At 46.1% G+C, this 17,659-nt stretch overlaps 1 protein-coding gene across 1 annotated transcript in view; it reads left to right on the plus strand.

Annotated features, from left to right (window-relative positions):
- Nucleotides 1-2,763: 2,763 nt before the first annotated feature.
- Nucleotides 2,764-17,659, plus strand: part of acvr2aa (activin A receptor type 2Aa) — a 32,178-nt gene continuing 17,282 nt past the window's right edge. The window contains exons 1-3 of the mRNA XM_047046266.1: nucleotides 2,764-3,969; nucleotides 13,282-13,498; nucleotides 14,736-14,845. Of these exons, the coding sequence (XP_046902222.1) occupies nucleotides 3,915-3,969; nucleotides 13,282-13,498; nucleotides 14,736-14,845 (382 nt within the window). The 5' untranslated portion in view covers nucleotides 2,764-3,914. The remainder of the gene's footprint in view (nucleotides 3,970-13,281; nucleotides 13,499-14,735; nucleotides 14,846-17,659) is intronic.

Genomic DNA, 17,659 nt, shown 5'->3' on the forward strand with positions numbered 1-17,659 from the left:
GGAAACCCACACGAAAATGCTCAGTTTATTGCAGTTATGACTTCCAACATTACACACTGTATTGATTTTGAATGCCTATTTACAGAAAGCTATGGGAACTAGGTGGAGGGATATGCCCAAGAGATGCCAGTTAATTCAGATGATTTTAAACAGTTGCATTGAATGATTTAGAATCTATTATTAGCCACTATTGGCTTCCACATTTGCTGCCATCAACAATTAGGCTACCATGTAATTAGATGATATGGCTATTACCACACGCACACACACACACACACACACACACTTGCAGGTATAAAGACTGCAGTAGCTAACGTCAGGGAGGATGAAGATTAGAGGAGCAGATGTGTCATTGCTGCCCAGGTCACAAGCCTAATCTGCTAGCTCCTCTCTGTGACATCCAGTATCACGCTCCTCACATTCTCTCTCCTCCCATCCAGAATCCCGCTCCTCTCATCCAGTATCATGCTCCTCTCCTCAAGTATCACATTCCTCTCCTCTCTCCTCTCCTCTACCCTCTCCTCTCATCCAGTATCATGCTCCTCTCCTCTCATCAAGTATCACATTCCTCTCTCCTCTCCTCTCCTCTCATCCAGTATCACATTCCTTATCTCTCTCCTCTCATCTTCTATCATGCTCCTCTCTCCTCTCATCTAGTGTCATGCTCCTCAAGTCTCCTCATAACCATGGCAACAGCCCATAGTGCCATCCTCAAAGTCAACAGGTCAAAGTTCAGAGGCATTGCTATCTCAAGGGAATAGGTAATGTGTTGTCCTTAAGGACTGTGTGTACTCCAATCATTTGCTAAAACGATGAAAACAGTGTTTGATACAGTGATTGTCAGTACCATGTTAACTGTGCCAGTGAGATAAAGACGGAAAGCTCTTTGACAATGCCATGTTTGTCTTACTATAAGAAAAGGATATCCTTGCCGTGTGCCAAGGCTCAACATTGATTTAAGAGGACAGGATGTAATGTGATTTACTAGTGCTTAAGCCAAGTAATTACCTGTGCACAAGGAGAAGAACAACTTGGTACAAGTACGCAGGCTTAGCCCTAAGTATAACATTGGTTAGAGGTTACATTTACATGGACTTCAAAAGGACAATTCCTCTGAAGAGAAGGGACAAGAACGTCCATTTCAGTATTAAGGTGACCTGGCTGATATTGTTCTCATTCAAGGTGTTCCAGTCCTTTGGAAATGAATTAAATGCTGTACTGACTGTTATGATGGCTAAGAGAGGTTATTGCTGGGAAATGGTAATTAACTTCATGGTAGAAGCTTCCTTCGCCCGTTCAAGGACGTTCCCCTTGACAGGAAAGACACACTCCAACAGATGCATTGCCAGTCTGCTGACATCTGCCTGACATCTCTCATGAACTCTTTGAAATCCATCTGGATAATCTCTTGCACTTTTCGAACTTTGATTAAAAGTTAATGAGCTCACAAGGAGGAGAATGCAAAGCATGATGAGAATGCCTACCAAACATCCCCTCAGCTAAATACTGCACGTGTTTCAGTAGAGTGTTTGAGGGGTGTTTAGTGGGTGGACTTACTAGTGAGTGGGTGGCCCAATAAGGAATGACAGGTGTAAAGGATGGTCTAAAGTCCTTCTGGTTTACGATAAATGTCCAGTATGTATGTCCTCAATTAGTGAATGTCAACTCAGGGTCTGCCGTTTCCTGGAGATTATTATCGTCATTCTACAGGCTATTTAAGCCATTTAATTCATACAGTTATGCAAGTGACTGGACCTGAAGACCAACAGTTTAGCACATATTAAGTGATAGACAAATACAGCATGTTTGTTTCTGTTGAATGTCCTGTCCTTTGTCTTTTGTAAATGTTTTCCATTGTTGCTTTTACCTGTCCCAAGGTCAGCTACAGCCACAGAGGCAGTAAGCTTGTGACAATGAGGTCATTGTTTAAAAGATGTAAGAATCTGACAACCCAGCAACCTAGTGACATCCAGGAACAAGTTATCTCACTTCTAAGTTATGTTTAGATAAAGGTTTCTGCAGATATTCTCAAGTTCCAAACTTGTATTGGCTTTCTTTAGAATAAGCAGTTTATACCTCTCCACTGTCAAATAAACTAAATGGTTGGTAAATATGATCCTCAGTGCTCAAAATGCATTCTGGACTACTTATAATGCCAACTGAATTCTACAGTAATGCAGCAATCTTCAAATTAACAGAAGATTGCTTTTCATATTTTTAATCCGTTTACAAAGGCTGTCAGGCATTTTGGATGGGCTTCAATTCCAATCTCTTGGACCAATTCCCTACTTTCTATCCGGGGAATTCCAAAGCACCTATAGACATGCCTAAACATAAATTAGGTTACCTGATATGCCCAAAATAATAATAACCATGGTTAGCTAGGACTTTGTTTTCAAATGGCATATATTACAGCAGCTGTGAATAGAAAAAATATTAGAAAAATTGAAGTTTCAAATTCCAAAAACATGGTAAACTTGATTATCATAATGAATCGATACAAATAAACTGTGCGGGTGGTTATGAGTTTAGGCTACTCTACTGTAGCCCACAGGTCACTGTAATCAAAATACACACAAATTCTACAGTAACAGTGGGCGTTAAAATGACCTGTCATTCATGTGTCACAGGGTACACACATTCCTCACAGTATTGGTAGAATGGTAAAGACTTTAATCTTTTCTCGTTCTCGATAGGACAGCATTCACGCCAATCACAGCTTTTAGCAACGTAGTGACAGATGAGTGTGGAAAAAACAAAAACAATCCGTGCTAGCAGCCATCTTACGTACAGTCTGCACAAGGCGAGGGAATGAGATATCCGCTGGAACAGTTTAAGGAAAATCTATTCCTTTTTTTCAAGGATACTCGATTTTACGACACCGTAACTGAAGATATTTGTGGCAAGTCATTTTGCTGACGCATTTGTTAATTTTTATCCACATCTCCTGTTTAAGCGCGCCAGGAAACCGACTCCAAACAAGCCCGTTCACTAGCATGGAAGCTAGCTGGAAAGCGATGGATTCGTGGCTGCCATCATCAGCGTAGCTATCTTCTTAGCCACACAACCCTATCAGGAGGATGGACTGTGGTGTATGTTCACTGAGGGGCGCTAACTGTAGACTATGATTTTTTGAGGTGCAATTTATTTTGAACACGGTCAGATGTGTGTGTCCTGGACAGTGTTTGAACGATTGGAATTCAGACAACCTTCTGTCAGCTTCCCTTCAGATTGATCGCGCGTGATTTGGGAAAAGTGGAATGTTGATTGCATGAAACAAGCGAATGGAAATTTCAGCATTCAAGCAACTCGGGTGTCCTGCTAAATCGTAAATTACTAAATGCAGGTAGAAAATCGTAATCTGTAAGCAATGCCAATAATCCTGGACCTATGCAAATACGAGTAATGGTAACGGTGATGCTATCAATGTCCAGTCGGACGAGGCTTGTATGTTGTTGAGTGACCTGGATACATCCACTCAATACATTGCATAAGACAGTAAAGCAACTTCACCAGGCAGCCGTTGTACATTTTTTAGGCCATCCCGAAACTTTGAATGAATTATGAGTATGAGTACAACGTTGCATTGTGTGTAGGGAACCACGGAGTTAGAAAGTACACTAGGTAACTGCTTAGCTACCAACTGGACATCGGCATTATCTACAGTTTTTTTTTCTTTCTCTCTGGGGATATTTTGTATCACAGAGACACGATTCATTGCTACAAACTGAGTTCAACACGCCAAGAATCGCAACGAGGATGTTTTCAAAAGCTCCATGTGGCTGGCTGATCTCTCAATCAGTCATCTAATGCTACTGCTATAAAAAGGTACTCTTGATAGGTTGGACTTTAATCCCAGGGAATCGCGGCTCCAGGATTTAATCTAAATAAAGAGTTTTTGTATTGGATCGACAATGGGATCAGCAACAAAACTGGCATTCGGCGTTTTTCTCATCTCGTGTTCTTCAGGTGGGTCGTCAGATATGTACTTTGTACAATTTTAAAACGTTGATTGCATGCTTCAGTCATTCCACCTATACGCTGTACTGATTATTTCCTAGGGGGCGGGGACAGTTCGTTCAAATGCATTGCTCTTTAATTTAAAATGTTTTATTGTATGGATGATACGCACTACTATTTATATATATATATATATATATATATGTTTTAATCCTGTTTTATACAACATGTCTTGTCTGTAAACTAACAAAGGGTTGCATACTGGTCCCTTCATATAGTAGACCGAGGCCTATGCAAAGCCCAAGCAGCGTGTTCATTTAACGGGGTAGAGGGAGAGTATATATAATGCATACGGCGCTATGATTAATGCATTGTGGGCTTTGCATGCGATGTCAAAGGTGATGCATATTTAAACAGGATGATTCTAAATGCAACTCATCTCGGCCACCCTTAGATTCTCATAAGTATAAGATGCATAAGACTCAAGTACAAAAAATCACGGATCGAACACTTGTCTATTCACGTTAAAGCCCTGTAACTGGACACTATATCACACACGTGACAAATGTAGATGTTGACCTGTCCTAACCTAACAGTGATTTCTCTATTGCTGACTACCTCAAACCAAAATTCTCCCTCTTCTCATAGCTTTCTCTTTTTTTTCTTGATCTATAACTATCAGTCTATAAAAGTCCCCCCACAACTGTACCAAAGCAACAACAACAAAAATAATGTATGGTCTTGTAGTGAAAGCTATACATTGTCAGTTTCTGTGTCACTGGAGTCTACCCTGATAGGAAGTCTTCCATCTGTGCTTATCACTCTTCACACCATACTACTTTCTTTGCACAGGGTTCAAAGACTTGAAACATATCCTCGGATTCAGAGCTCCCTTTACTTATCATTAGTGAAAGTGGATTGTGAACTGGGCCCAATAATCTGCACGGAAGATTTGATCAATCTGCTGGTTTCCCCCTAGGCACAACCTCCCTTCCAATGCTGGGGTTTGACCTCAGCAGAGAATGAATGTCACATTCCTCCCCTCTGTGTTACTGTAGTGGATCGACGCCGGGGTTATTTTGAGGAAGTGGCCATTATTCAGAGCTAGCGCGTCGGCAGTTTGGAGGTTGTTTAGGCCGTTGTTGATAAGCCTGGCCTTTGGAGTTTGTGGCATCGTAGGGGGAGGTTTGTGTGTGTGTGCGCGCACACGAAGACTGACAAAAAGATCCCCATGGGTTCTTAGCAGGAGGAAAAAGGAGAGTAGTTGGCTGTCCTGGAAATACTCCACATGAAGGGATGGGTTGTTATGATCTGCAGTTTTAAAGACTAACACACATGGGGAGAAAGGCAAGATATGTCCTTCAGATATTGTTAAAGCGTGGTGGCTGCTGTATGCACCAAAGCACGCTTATTATATATATATATTCTTCCCTCTCCATATGCACCCTTTGTGGCTCCAAAAGAAGGTTTAACAACTTACCGAGGCATTAGAGGTCTTGACGTGATCAGCAGAGATTTCCAACCTTATGAAGCATGTTCCCAAAGGTCAGGCCTGGATTTGTCTGCCCTCTCTGCCTCAGCACGTAAAGACCAGGGTCATCTTCATCCCCACCAGTTCCAGGCAGGGTATTTAATCAGACATCCCAGCTGGAGACCATTAGAGAGCCACTCCATGTCTGTCACAAATCCTCCCACCCCCCAAAACATTTTTGTATTTTTTTATGTAGCAGAAAGATAATAGCGTACTAAACCCCATTTCCATCTTTTGGTTCACTCACAAAGCAATCCATACCGATGGTAGCTTAGAAACCCTTTAATGCATTAGTTGAACTGCACGTTTATGAGGGATTAGGGTGATCTGTACAATGCATAGGACCGTGATGTCATTCTCAAGGGGGCCACATATGTTCTTATCTGTCAGTGGCATAACAAAGGGGGTGTCATTAATCTCTTTTTGAAAAACATAATTGATATTTTTTGGGGTGGCTGAGGGGAGCTTTTGTTTTTATTGAGTTGATACCCCTGTTGTTTTTCCTAGTGTCATCAACACAAATGAATACCATTACTCAACAGACAAGCCAAGATGAGCCTGGATGTCAAGGTGGTAGTTGTATTCTGAAGGGGCCAGGACCAGCTGGTTTTCCAGCTGAATTTGCTCGCAGGACCTTAGCTGTTTCACATGTAAATTTCCCCACACATCGCACAACAAAAGCCCACCATCCCGCCCTGGCCTCCTATCCTTCTGAATTGTAAGCAGTCCTCCTCTAAAGCTATAATTATCTTATTACCTTGGTGGCTTTTACAAGTGGGGCTTTTAGAAGAACACAATTAGAATGTGTATTGCTCATTAACGAGGGGTTTCTTGGTCAAATTGGGTGAAGACGCCCTTCATTATAACACCCTAACCTTATAAGCTGAGCAGAGCAGTGGCACCATGGTCTATTCTCAATGTTGTTGACATCTGTTAATTGAGTTAATGACACCAGCCAGAGAGCAGGGTGAAGTCAGGTCCTGTTGTGATTTGTGTTCCTAACTGCCCTCCCTTGCTTAAGGCCCCGTCACACCATAACATTCTGGGCGACGTTCTATGACGTTAGAGGAAATGTTGCTAATCGTCCATGGTCACTGGTATAGCGCCAGAAGAGCAGTGTGTGAACGCTGGTGATGCTGATAATCGGCGGTGATCGGCGGAGAACGCTGGTCCCCAAAAAAGTTTTGAACATGCTCAAAAGTTCTCATGGAGACCAGCGTTCTTCAACGTTTAATTGTAAACGCTGGAAACGCTGAAGAACATTTGTGGAACGTTTGACTAACGTTGCACGCATTTGGCTATCGCTACTAGTTGTTACCCCAGCGTTACTTGGTTGTTATTCATCGTTTGCTTCGTTTTCATCGTTACTTGGTTGTTATTCATCGTTTGCTTCGTTTTCATCGTTTGCTTTCGTCACACGTCTTTGCGACCCAGTGACACGTGATCACACGCTAATAGTTTTCAGGGCTTACTTGGTTGCTGTTACACGCTTCTCATGCATCAGCCCCGCGCTAGTAATGCGTTATAGTCACACGTTAGTCATATGCCAGATGTGTCCACCTCGCCCTAGAACGCTCAAAATTGAACGATTAGAACTTTCAGAGAACGTTTACCAGAACGTTATGGTGTGACGGGGCCTTAAGACAAGTGTATTCCTTGGTGGATATAGGGATTTTTACACATGTCGATTATTTTATTCACGCTCAGGATCCTTCTTTCATCCTGTCTAATATCAGCGGGTGAACATGCCTCAACAAGATTCATTAATGGGACTCTGCTGTAGCCCCGTCTGCATTATCTAGCCACCTGCACCAAGCCCTCATCTCATGGTCAGGTAGTTTCCTGTGGCGTGTTTTCTCTCCCACAAGCTGTAAGGGTCCACCCCTATGTCTGAGAGTAGAATCGCTTGACCGGAAAAATACCTGGTTATGTTGTCAACTAAACCACCATTCCACTACTTGCATGCGAAAGAGTTGCCACAACAACAACACAAGCAGCAGTACAGTGGGCATTTTTGTTGTTGTTTTAGATCGTTATCAGGACTCCAAGAAGGTGCTCGATAAAAGTGTTAGTCTGAACTGGTTTCAAAGATGGAAAGCCATCAAATGTAATTGTAGGAATGAGCTGTGTGTTTGGCCTCTTAATGGCACACATTTGGGTTTAAAGTGCCAACCTCATCCCAGGACTATTGCTTTTCTCTTCTGTGTCTTGTGGTTCAGGCAGAAGGACTCAGTATAATATTTACTTGATACTTTATTTCACATGGTGCAATACATGATTGTAATACTTCATACGTAATTTGGCATAACGGTTCTGCTCGCCGCGGCTCCCTGCTGCACCCAACGGAGACACCGCCTCGACATCCGAGCAGCGACGCATTCCTACCTGCGAAAGGTAACACAGAACCAAGGGTGGAGGCCTGGGAGGCGGAGGCAGCAGATTAAACAGAGCATCCCGTGGCACACTAAGAAATGTGGAGTGCAACGATAACCTGATTAAATAGCCCGCCAAGCTAAGAAGTTGTGCCCCGACTGCGTGATATGACGAGTTGCTAATGATGCGTTAAGTCTCCTATGTCCTGCATGAACCAGCTCCACTTGTTTTTCAACAGCCAATATAGTGTTGCAGGTCCTAGCATCATGAGTACATTAATTATTTATATTATCCAGTTGGTGCCGAGTTCACCTTAGAAAATACATGCGCAGATTGTTCTCAGGTGATTTACTCAATACTCGTTTGATTCCTCAGGTCTGTGAGAACATTCTGTTCATTTTTAGGCCTTGTTGGCCTAAAGGCTTTTGGCCAGAGCTAGCATGGAATTTTAAGCGCTCAGCAGATCCAGCATGTCTCCACTTCCACCAACCAGGCCAATGCAGGACAAGCATATGGAAGGGTTCTGTGGATTGATATACATCCACAAGAGGAAATGAGCAATGTACCTTCTAAATGCAAAACCATTTAAGCTGAACTACTCCAAAGGATGTCAAGATGTTGGCTTATGTTACGTGTGAAATTTTTTGTCCTGCTGCTGATGAGCCAGTCCGGAGAGTCCCTAAGACTGCCAGGGTTTGTCCGTTCTCAGAAATGGCTCATTGTGGAGAATAATTTGGAGAGATCTTAATCTTGACTGGAATGTCCAGCGGCCTCTCAGATCCAGCTCAAGTTACACTGCTCATCTGTCCGGAGCACTGCTGGAACGTCCATGTACCTCCACCAGCAACTAGGTGGTAAACATGCCCAGCTTCACCTGGAACCTCCACCAGCAAGCACCACCAGTTTCAGCTGGAACCCCCTTCCTAGTCCAACCCTCCTGCAGCATATTTTACAGTGAACGTTGAGCCCGTTGGGGCCTATGAGCAACTCAGAAAGTAGGCGTTTACTCTGTCAGTGTCGAGCAGCCAACATGCGTCATGGCTGTTCAGTAGAATTCCCTTGAAGCAAGGTATGCTGAATCAAGGTAATCTGGAGGTCAAAGTACTGAGAGAGATAAATGACAGGCAAAAGTTCAACGGGATCTTTCTGAAGACCTGGTCTACCTGAACCCTTGGGTGTTTAATTCCCTCCAGTGTGCACGTGTAGCCTCACGTTTCCAACTCCTTTCACTTCATCAAATTTCAAGCAGGTCAAAAATTGAGATTCTTGGCCGTTTGGTGCCATGTACCTTTGCTGCACTGTATGTGTTGGAATGGGACTTTACAGTGGAGAAAATAGACTTTAAAGTAAATGTGCTCAACCATGTCTGTAATCAAATTTGTGTTGTGGGTAGTGGCGCTATTTTTAACATTTCACTTGTTGGGGAGTGCTTCTTGCACTGTGGGGTGCAGAACAAGAGAAAGTGTATTGCTCCCCCTCACCCCCCTTCATCTAATCCTGGCCAGGGCTGGACAAGATAATCAGTCTGCAACAGACTTGATGAGCTGGCAAAGTGGGGCTTTAAGCTGTCTTTGCTCAGGCCCGTTATGCTACAATCATAAAATAAAAAAGCGGGGGACAGTCTTCAGTCAAAGCACTCACACAAAATCCTGGTTTGTCCTCTGGTTAAATAATTTTGGCATTTTTAGTTTTCATCCCCAATTATGAAGCTGGCCCAGAAAACAGTGTTTAAACAATTTAGCAAGAAGCTCTGGTTCTTTTGATAAAATCTTTCATTTCAATTGGCAAACAGCTGAGTTATTTTGGAGCAAATTGGAAAGTAGTTGTATTTATCCCTTATTCACCTCAGAATGTGTAATGTCTGTCAACCAACCACGTCTCACAATTCCACAATGATAAATACATTAATTGTGACATTTGATCAAGGGGCCTTTTTGTGAGTTCTGTTTTAGCGTCTGGGTCAATTTGTCTTTTTTTGATTTGTTGGCCCAGATCTGTTATCCTGTGAAGGAGATCTCAATGCCTGATGCTGCATCTTGAGACCCGTCTTCCTTGCACCCCGGCCTGGCAGTGACAGGAATTCCAGCAGATACTCTGTAATCCTGATAATAGCGACTTGTGTCTCCAGAACTAATCCTTTGGATTTATACCCACTGAGGGGCAATTAGCAAATTAATTCCCCCAAAATAATTTTCTTCCTCCTTGCCGCTATGTACTCCACTGCACCATTTGTTTCCTAACGAGGCGTTCTTTTTGTCTTTGTTTGTGTTTCTCTGAAATGAATATGAATGAAAATGCGAGGGCTGATTTGGACCGGGTCCACGAGTGCTAGAGAATGAATCTAAATGCACTTATCCTTGCAGGATGCAGCTCCCGGGCTGTTCCAGTGCATATATCCACTACACTACTCTGGTGCCTTCAGATGTTCTGAACATGTTTACAATGTGCTGCTGCACAAGGGTTTAGCTCTGAACCATTAGCCTGGACAAAACAATCTCTCTTCAGGCTCAGTTACTTCTATCGAAGCTCATCAGAGAGCTGGTAGTTAACACCGCATGATGAACACGCCAGCCCCTGGGAGCCCTTGGAAATGCTAATGGGGGTCATCGTATCCCCCAGTCCAGTTGTTCTGGCACGTGCAGCAATATTAAAGAGCTTCATCTCCCTCCCTCGCTCGTTTCCTTGGCGCCAACTGTCTCCTCTCAACCTGCATGACCAGTTCTAGAGCCCTGGCCCGGGGCTTGGATAGTCCTATGCTGGCACTGCGTAGCTCATAATTGATAGTCAGCACAAGCATGGTTGTAGGTCTTCCTCCCTGTCGTACACTTGTGGAATGAGGAACTCTAGTTTTCAGTTTATTTTTATGTAGGAGTATTATAAACCTGAGTCAAGTAACTGACAGTCACCTTTTAGCCTCCCACCCCCATAACAAGTGGTACTAGGCTGGATAGAATACATTGTCTACACATGCACAAAAAGAACTCATCAGATGTCCACAACAGTTGAACTATCTCTCTGTGTGTGTGTGTGTGTGTGTGTGTGGTGTGTGGGTGTGTGGGTGTGTGGGTGTGTGGGTGTGTGTGTGAACTGTGTGTGTGTGTGAACTGTGTGTGTGTGTGTGAACTGTGTGTGTGTGTGAACTGTGTGTGTGTGTGAACTGTGTGTGTGTGTGAACTGTGTGTGCCAGGTACCCGTTTGTAGTTGCATATCTGCGGCTTTGCTTTTACAAGTGTTGTCATTGTCAAACCCCACCCGCCTCATCCTTTGACTAAGTAAGCCTGTTTTGTTGGTCAGTGTCACCACTTGAGTTTTTGAAAGGGTTTAACCACAAAACCAGCTCTTGTTGTTCTTAAACCATATGGTGCCTCCAGGCGATGTTTTGCTTCTGAAATGTAAAATCCTCTCATTTTGTTTAGATTAAGATTTAAATCTCAAGGATTATATTCCATAAGAGAAATTATTTAGTTTGGCCTTTTTGGTGTTGGAGATAAGGCGTATAAGTTTTCTGTAAGCAGTAGTTAGGCCCTCAGTCATAGATGAATAGGTTCGGGTTTGACAGAGTTGTTTGAGTAACTTGTAGTAAGCTTGGAGAATGTTATTTCACCCTCAGCTGTTTGCTGTTTTCACTGTTTCGGTTGTGAGGGTGTTCAGTGTTTCCCACAGATTAGAAATCTAATTGTGGCGGGGAGGGGTGGGGGTTGTCAGACGGGGGGGGGGGGGGGGGGGGGGGTCGTAATATTTCCTTCGTTAATAATTCGTTACACAGTTAATTTGTTAATAATTTGTTACATTAAATATTAATCCAAAATGATTCACACCTTCACAAATTAACAACAACTAACATATCATTTCTGCATTATGCATGTAGCAACGCTAGTGCTAAACAACTATTTAACTGGTCGGCTCCATGACGCCGAGTAAGTAGCTAGCTCTTGAGACTTCTCACCAAAAGAACGAAGGGGAAACTTCGAGTACTGTAAGTCGCTCTGGATAAGAGCGTCTGCTAAATGACTAAATGTAAATGTGAGTAAGGTACCTAGCGAAAAGTAGCCTCAACTTTCCTCGACTTTTAGCTACGGCACTAATGCTGAAGGCTCGCTGATATAGCTGTCGGTCTTACTAGAACGGCATATGTACTGTATGCATTGTTGCTAACGTGTGCTGATGTTGTGACTGTGTGCATATGTGGGAAAGACGCATCAGTAACAGAGAGACGGAGGGAGAGCGGGGGAAAAGAAATGCAGCTGAACGAATATGCTCCGTGTTTTAACCTAAATAGCTATAAAAAAAATGTTTACGATACGCAATGTGTGGCGGCCGGTGTTGATTCTGTGGCGCACCGCCACAAATTAGTCTATGTGTGGGAAACACTGGTGTTTCTGTTGGCTCCTGGGCCAGTTCATCCCCATGTGAATTAGTGGTTGGGGATCTTTTTAGGACCTCACGATTTGATTCAAATTGATTCTTGGAGTCGAGATTCAATTAAAATCAATTCCCAATTATTAGTTTTTTCTGACTGAATGTTTTTTCCCCCCACCCGTAATGTGTATCTAAACCTTGGTGACAGTAATAGGGGCATAGGGGATTTGATGTGCTTTTACTTTGAGCCATGTGCATAACTCATGGAACTACTGTTCCACACCTGAACCTAAAACAAGATTCAACAGCACTGGGAATGCAACAGGGAAAATGCTATCAGGTTACCTCTGGACCTGGGCAAATAGTTAATAAATCATATCACGATAAGCCGTTTTCCTACACGGCACAGCCTGCTGTTTGAAGACTGTCTCTCTCTCCCTCCCTTCATCTCTTACTCCCTTCCTCCCTCTATCTTGTGCTCTGTCTCTCTCCCCCCCCCTCTCTCTCTTTCTCCCTCTATCTCTTGCTCTCTCTCTCTCACTCCCTTTCTGTCTTTCCCCCCAGCCTCTTTCCCTCCAGGGGCTCACATCACCACTGGTTAATTACAGGACTACTGTCTGTCGGGGCCATTACACTGGTGACAGACATCTCTGTTAGTGATCACTACTGAGACCTGTGAGGCTCCCCTCACAACTCCCCTTCCCCTTCTTTATCCTTCACCATAGTCAGGGACGCAAGGACGAGGCCTCTACTGGTGTGCGTCCTGTAGTAGAATAGTCTAGAACACTAGGCCATCCTCTAGAGCTGGCTGGGTCTAATGGTGGATGTGGTGCAGAGCAACGGGCCAGTGAACAGTGTTGATCATGCACAAAGTGTCCCTCCTGTGGTACGCTTGGTCACTGGATACGTTTTGCATTGAAAATCTCTTTGTAAAAAAGGATCTGTAACCCAACCTGAAGCTATTTATCCTACCTGACAGTTTGCTTGGGGGGGGGTGGGGGGATTGTTTGGATCCTCGACCATGATCTCTGACCCAAAACCTGCCTCGTCCTCCTCAGGCGCCATCTTGGGCCGGTCGGAGACCCAGGAGTGCGTCCACTACAGCTACAACCCCACGGACTCCGCCGACTTCCGGGGGAACCGCAGCGCCATCGAGACGTGTCACGGCGAGAAGGACAAGCGGCGGCACTGCTTCGCCACCTGGCGCAACGTGTCGGGCGTGGTGGAGGTGGTCAAGCAGGGCTGCTGGCTGGACGACATCAGCTGCTATGACAGGTACTGCTGGAGCCTGGTGCTGGGAGGTGTTCAGGATGATGTGTACTTGTCACGGGAGTATCAGTGTACTAATGTGGGGTGGGTGGGCGTTCTGACTGAAGGTAAAATGTGCCGGACGCAGCATGGTAAATGCAGAGCTGTGATAACCCGTAAAAATATATATTTGTCCTCCTCAGCTACAGATATCGTCAGATCCTCAGTTTGCATGTTGCAAATGGCCTGTGACTCCGTCAGCACAGCAGTTATAGGGTTCGGCACGTTGATATCCACTGCACACGCAGCGCTTTCAAGTGCTTCAGCTTCAGCCCTCTTTAGTTGTGAAAACATGTTATTAAGCGGGGCTGTCCTGCCCCCCCCTCCCCCTCCTCACACCATTCTCAAAAACGCTCGGCTTCTCTCCGTGGCGTGTGAGGGAGCTGCCAGAGTGTGTCTCTGCGCTAGCGTATGAGAGACAGGAGGGCTCTTGTCTCAGTTACCTGGCCGCTCTTGTCTCGGCACGTACAGAAACCTGTTAACCTCCCACCTGCAGTAACCGGATCGATTTGTTTTTGATGCGTGGCATGCCGCCACGTTATTACTCAACTAAGTACAGCAGGTAGCCTGGCAGCAGAGCAGCGTGTCTTCGTGCCCGACATGTAAACAGGCTCCAACCGGCACGCTCCCCCTCGCTTCTCCTTTTACAAACAAATGGTTTGCCGAAGTAAACGCAGCTGCCCGCTCCGGCCTAGTGAGCTTGTTGACGTCTGTTTACCACACGCCACCGAAGGTCAGTTAGCAATCCTAAAAGTGAACATAGTCAACTGACAATAGATCTTCTCCTCCTCCCTTATTTATGTCAACTTCATTGTTATATTCATTTACGGCTCTCTACGCCTTGGCAAGGTTGTAAAGCAGAGAATGGGACTCTGGAGGTGTAATAGTGCGTCAACTGAAATGTAGCACACAAAGATACCTAATGTACAGATGGTGCTTAGCTCCCGAGGTCAGTAGAGTAACTGCAAACTCAGTTGAAAAGTGCAAGTATGACAAACAGTCGTCCAAAGCAAGTAAAAAGAGAGAGGGAGTGAGACTCTAAAAGATAAAGGGGGAACAGAGGGGGGAGGAGAGGGAGAGGAGGGCAGAACGATAGGGGGAGATGAAAGAGGGGACAGAGGGACAAAAAGAGAGTTCCTTTCAGCCAAACGGCCATGGTCAGGGAGGCTGCCATGTTAACGTCATCCTCTGCTCTCTTCTGCAGTGCTGAATGTGTTGAGAAGAAAGAGGCTCCGGAGGTGTTCTTCTGCTGCTGTGAAGGCAACATGTGCAATGAGAAGTTCTTCTTCAACCCAGACCCACAAACGGTACAAAGTAAGTGACCCAGACCCAAAAGCAGTAGTAGTAGATTTAGACTGTGTTTGCGTTCACGAGGACAATATCGAGGGCTTGGAGCAAAAGGGGTGTAGGAGACATATTTGGTGAAAAATAGTTTTCATTTCCATTTAGAAAATGGAATACTTATGGGACGAAAGCTGAAAACATAAAGGCGAAAGTGAAAACGTTCAATTGAGTTTGGAGCAAAATAAGTCATTGTAATCGTTTTATATTATTCTTTTTTTGTGACATCAATTACTTGAAACCTAATCTCTACAAAAGTACAGATTGCTTGAATATGTTGTTTTTAATGAAATAATTACAATCAATCAGAACATTCTGAATATGTCACTTGTGCCACTTTTGCGCCAAGCCCTTGATATGTAGTATGTCTGAATGTGCGCAATGTGTCTCAATGGAGAATGCTCACCTAAACGTGCCGCTGGTATGACAGTAGGTATATGGTAGAATCACGCACACCAGCTCCAAATATCTTTGCATTCAAACTGCCGCTCCTTCGATTAGTTTGATTGATCATTCAAACCTGGGCTGTGTGAGATCGACCTCCTGTCATTGGGCCCTTGGTCAGGGGGAGAGTGGGGTGAGAGGGGGCCCTTGGGCAGGGGGAGAGTGGGGTGAGAGGGGGCCCTTGGTCAGGGGGAGAGTGGGGTGAGAGGGGGCCCTTGGGCAGGGTGAGAGGGGGCCCTTGGGCAGGGGGAGAGTGGGGTGAGAGGGGGCCCTTGGGCAGGGGGAGAGTGGGGTGAGAGGGGGCCCTTGGTCAGGGGGAGAGTGGGGTGAGAGGGGGCCCTTGGGCAGGGGGAGAGTGGGGTGAGAGGGGGCCCTTGGTCAGGGGGAGAGTGGGGTGAGAGGGGGCCCTTGGGCAGGGGAAGAGTGGGGTGAGAGAGGCGTGTGGCGTGCCCTGTGTCTCCGTGCTTCAGGGATTGCTGTGTTTCAGATTACAGGGGCTGATCTGTCCTCCTGTGGAGCTACCAGGCCTCTCTCTCAGCAGAAGGGGGGGAGGGCTCTGTAGCCCTGGGCTGGGGCCAGACCAGTCTGGATGTTCTGGAACTGGAATTACAACTGCTTGCATTGGTGCAGTTCTAGGCTATAGCTAGACCTTTATGTTTTTTTTAAACCTGCCCTTGGTCCATCGTTCAGTGCTAGAAACCTGTTGGGATATCCTCGTCAGGACAGTGAGGCTAGTCTCGGGGGTTACAGGATCGAGGTTAGCCAGGGCCCGCGGGGTTCGGCCAGAGACCAGGGGCTCTCGGTCTGAACCACAACCCAGGACAGCCTGCACAGCGCTCTGTGGAGAGCACTTCCTCTGCAGATCCTATCCGGTATATCTGCTCAGAGAAACCTCACCCCAGACTCAGTTTGTGGGAAGTCGTCCTGTTGTTCTTTGGCTCGTCTAAACCGCTAGATCTTGTTGAGCGAGTGATATCAATGGTCCAAATGTGGCTGTGTGTTCTTTGCGTTACACAATAGGGGTGTGTTATGGCTCGGAGGAGGAGATGGCTCTGTAGATGGAGCCACTCGGCTGCTTATGCAACCCTGTGTGGATCTGAGGCTGGCAGGCAGGCAGAGAAACGGGCAGGCAGAACGACGGGCAGGGAGGCAGAGAGACAGGCAGGGAGGCTGAGAGGCACGCAGCGAGACAGAGGCAGGTAGGCCGAGAGAAAGGCAGGCAGGCAGGCAAGCAGAGGGACAAACAGTCAGGCAGAGAAAGAGACAAACGGGCAGGCAGAGAAAGAGACGAGCAGGCTGGGAGGCAGGCAGGCAGGCTGATAAGCAGACAGAGAGAGACAGGACGGCAGACGGAGAGACAGGCAGCCAAGAGAGAGCCAGAAAGGCAGTGAGGTACAAAGGCAGGCAGGCAGGCAGCGGCATTAGGAACTAACTAGATGTGGAATGCCGGGGATATTTACGAGAGGAAAGCACTGTGGCCGCTTAGTGTAGCATTGAGCGATCAAAGCTGTGACGTTCTCTCTCTCACGCCACACACACACACGCTCAGACACGCATGCATGATGCTCTCTCTCACACCACACACGCACGCATGCACGCATCGCTGCTTTTTTTAAACCTAGCAACAGGGCCTATCTGGGGAGCCACGAAAAGGATAGAGGGGAGGGGGGAGGGGCATGAAATAAAGGGAGATGGAGAGCAAGAAAAGGGAGGAGGGGGACATGGAAGAGAGGGAGTAGCAGAGAGGTAAAAGAGAGCGGGGAGGGGAGGATGGAGCGAGAGAGAAGGGTGGGGAGGAGGGAGGGAGAGAGAGAGAGAGAGAGAGAGAGAGAGAGAGAGAGAGAGAGAGAGAGAGAGAGAGAGAGAGAGAGAGAGAGAGAGAGAGAGAGAGAGAGAGAGAGAGAGAGAGAGAGAGAGAGAGAGAGAGAGAGAGAGAGAGAGAGAGAGAGAGAGAGAGAGAGAGGGGGAGAGAGAGGGAGGTGAGGGAGAGAGCAGAGAGGGAGACAGGGAGGGAGGTGAGGGAGAGAGCAGAGAGAGAGCAGGGAGAGAGAACATGACCCACTGACCAGAGAGTGCCTGCATGGCAGAATTGTGTGTGCCGTGCGGTGATCCCGATGCCCGAGGGTTGGTAGGGGGAGGGGGTTTAAAGCAGGAAGTATGCAGTACTCGGAGAGTAAATGGGCTGGAGGGGGGGTGGTGCTGCCGTGTTTTTCAGCTCAAAGAGGCTAATCCGGGTTCTTATCCCGCTCGTAGCTAAAATTGAGCGCTGAGCAGAGAGGGGGAAGGGAGAGGAGAGAGGCGGGCTGAGAGAGGGGGAGGCGTGGGGGAGGCGTGGGGGAGGGG

This window comes from Hypomesus transpacificus, chromosome 23, assembly GCF_021917145.1.
Source record: "Hypomesus transpacificus isolate Combined female chromosome 23, fHypTra1, whole genome shotgun sequence".
Lineage (NCBI taxonomy): Eukaryota > Metazoa > Chordata > Actinopteri > Osmeriformes > Osmeridae > Hypomesus > Hypomesus transpacificus.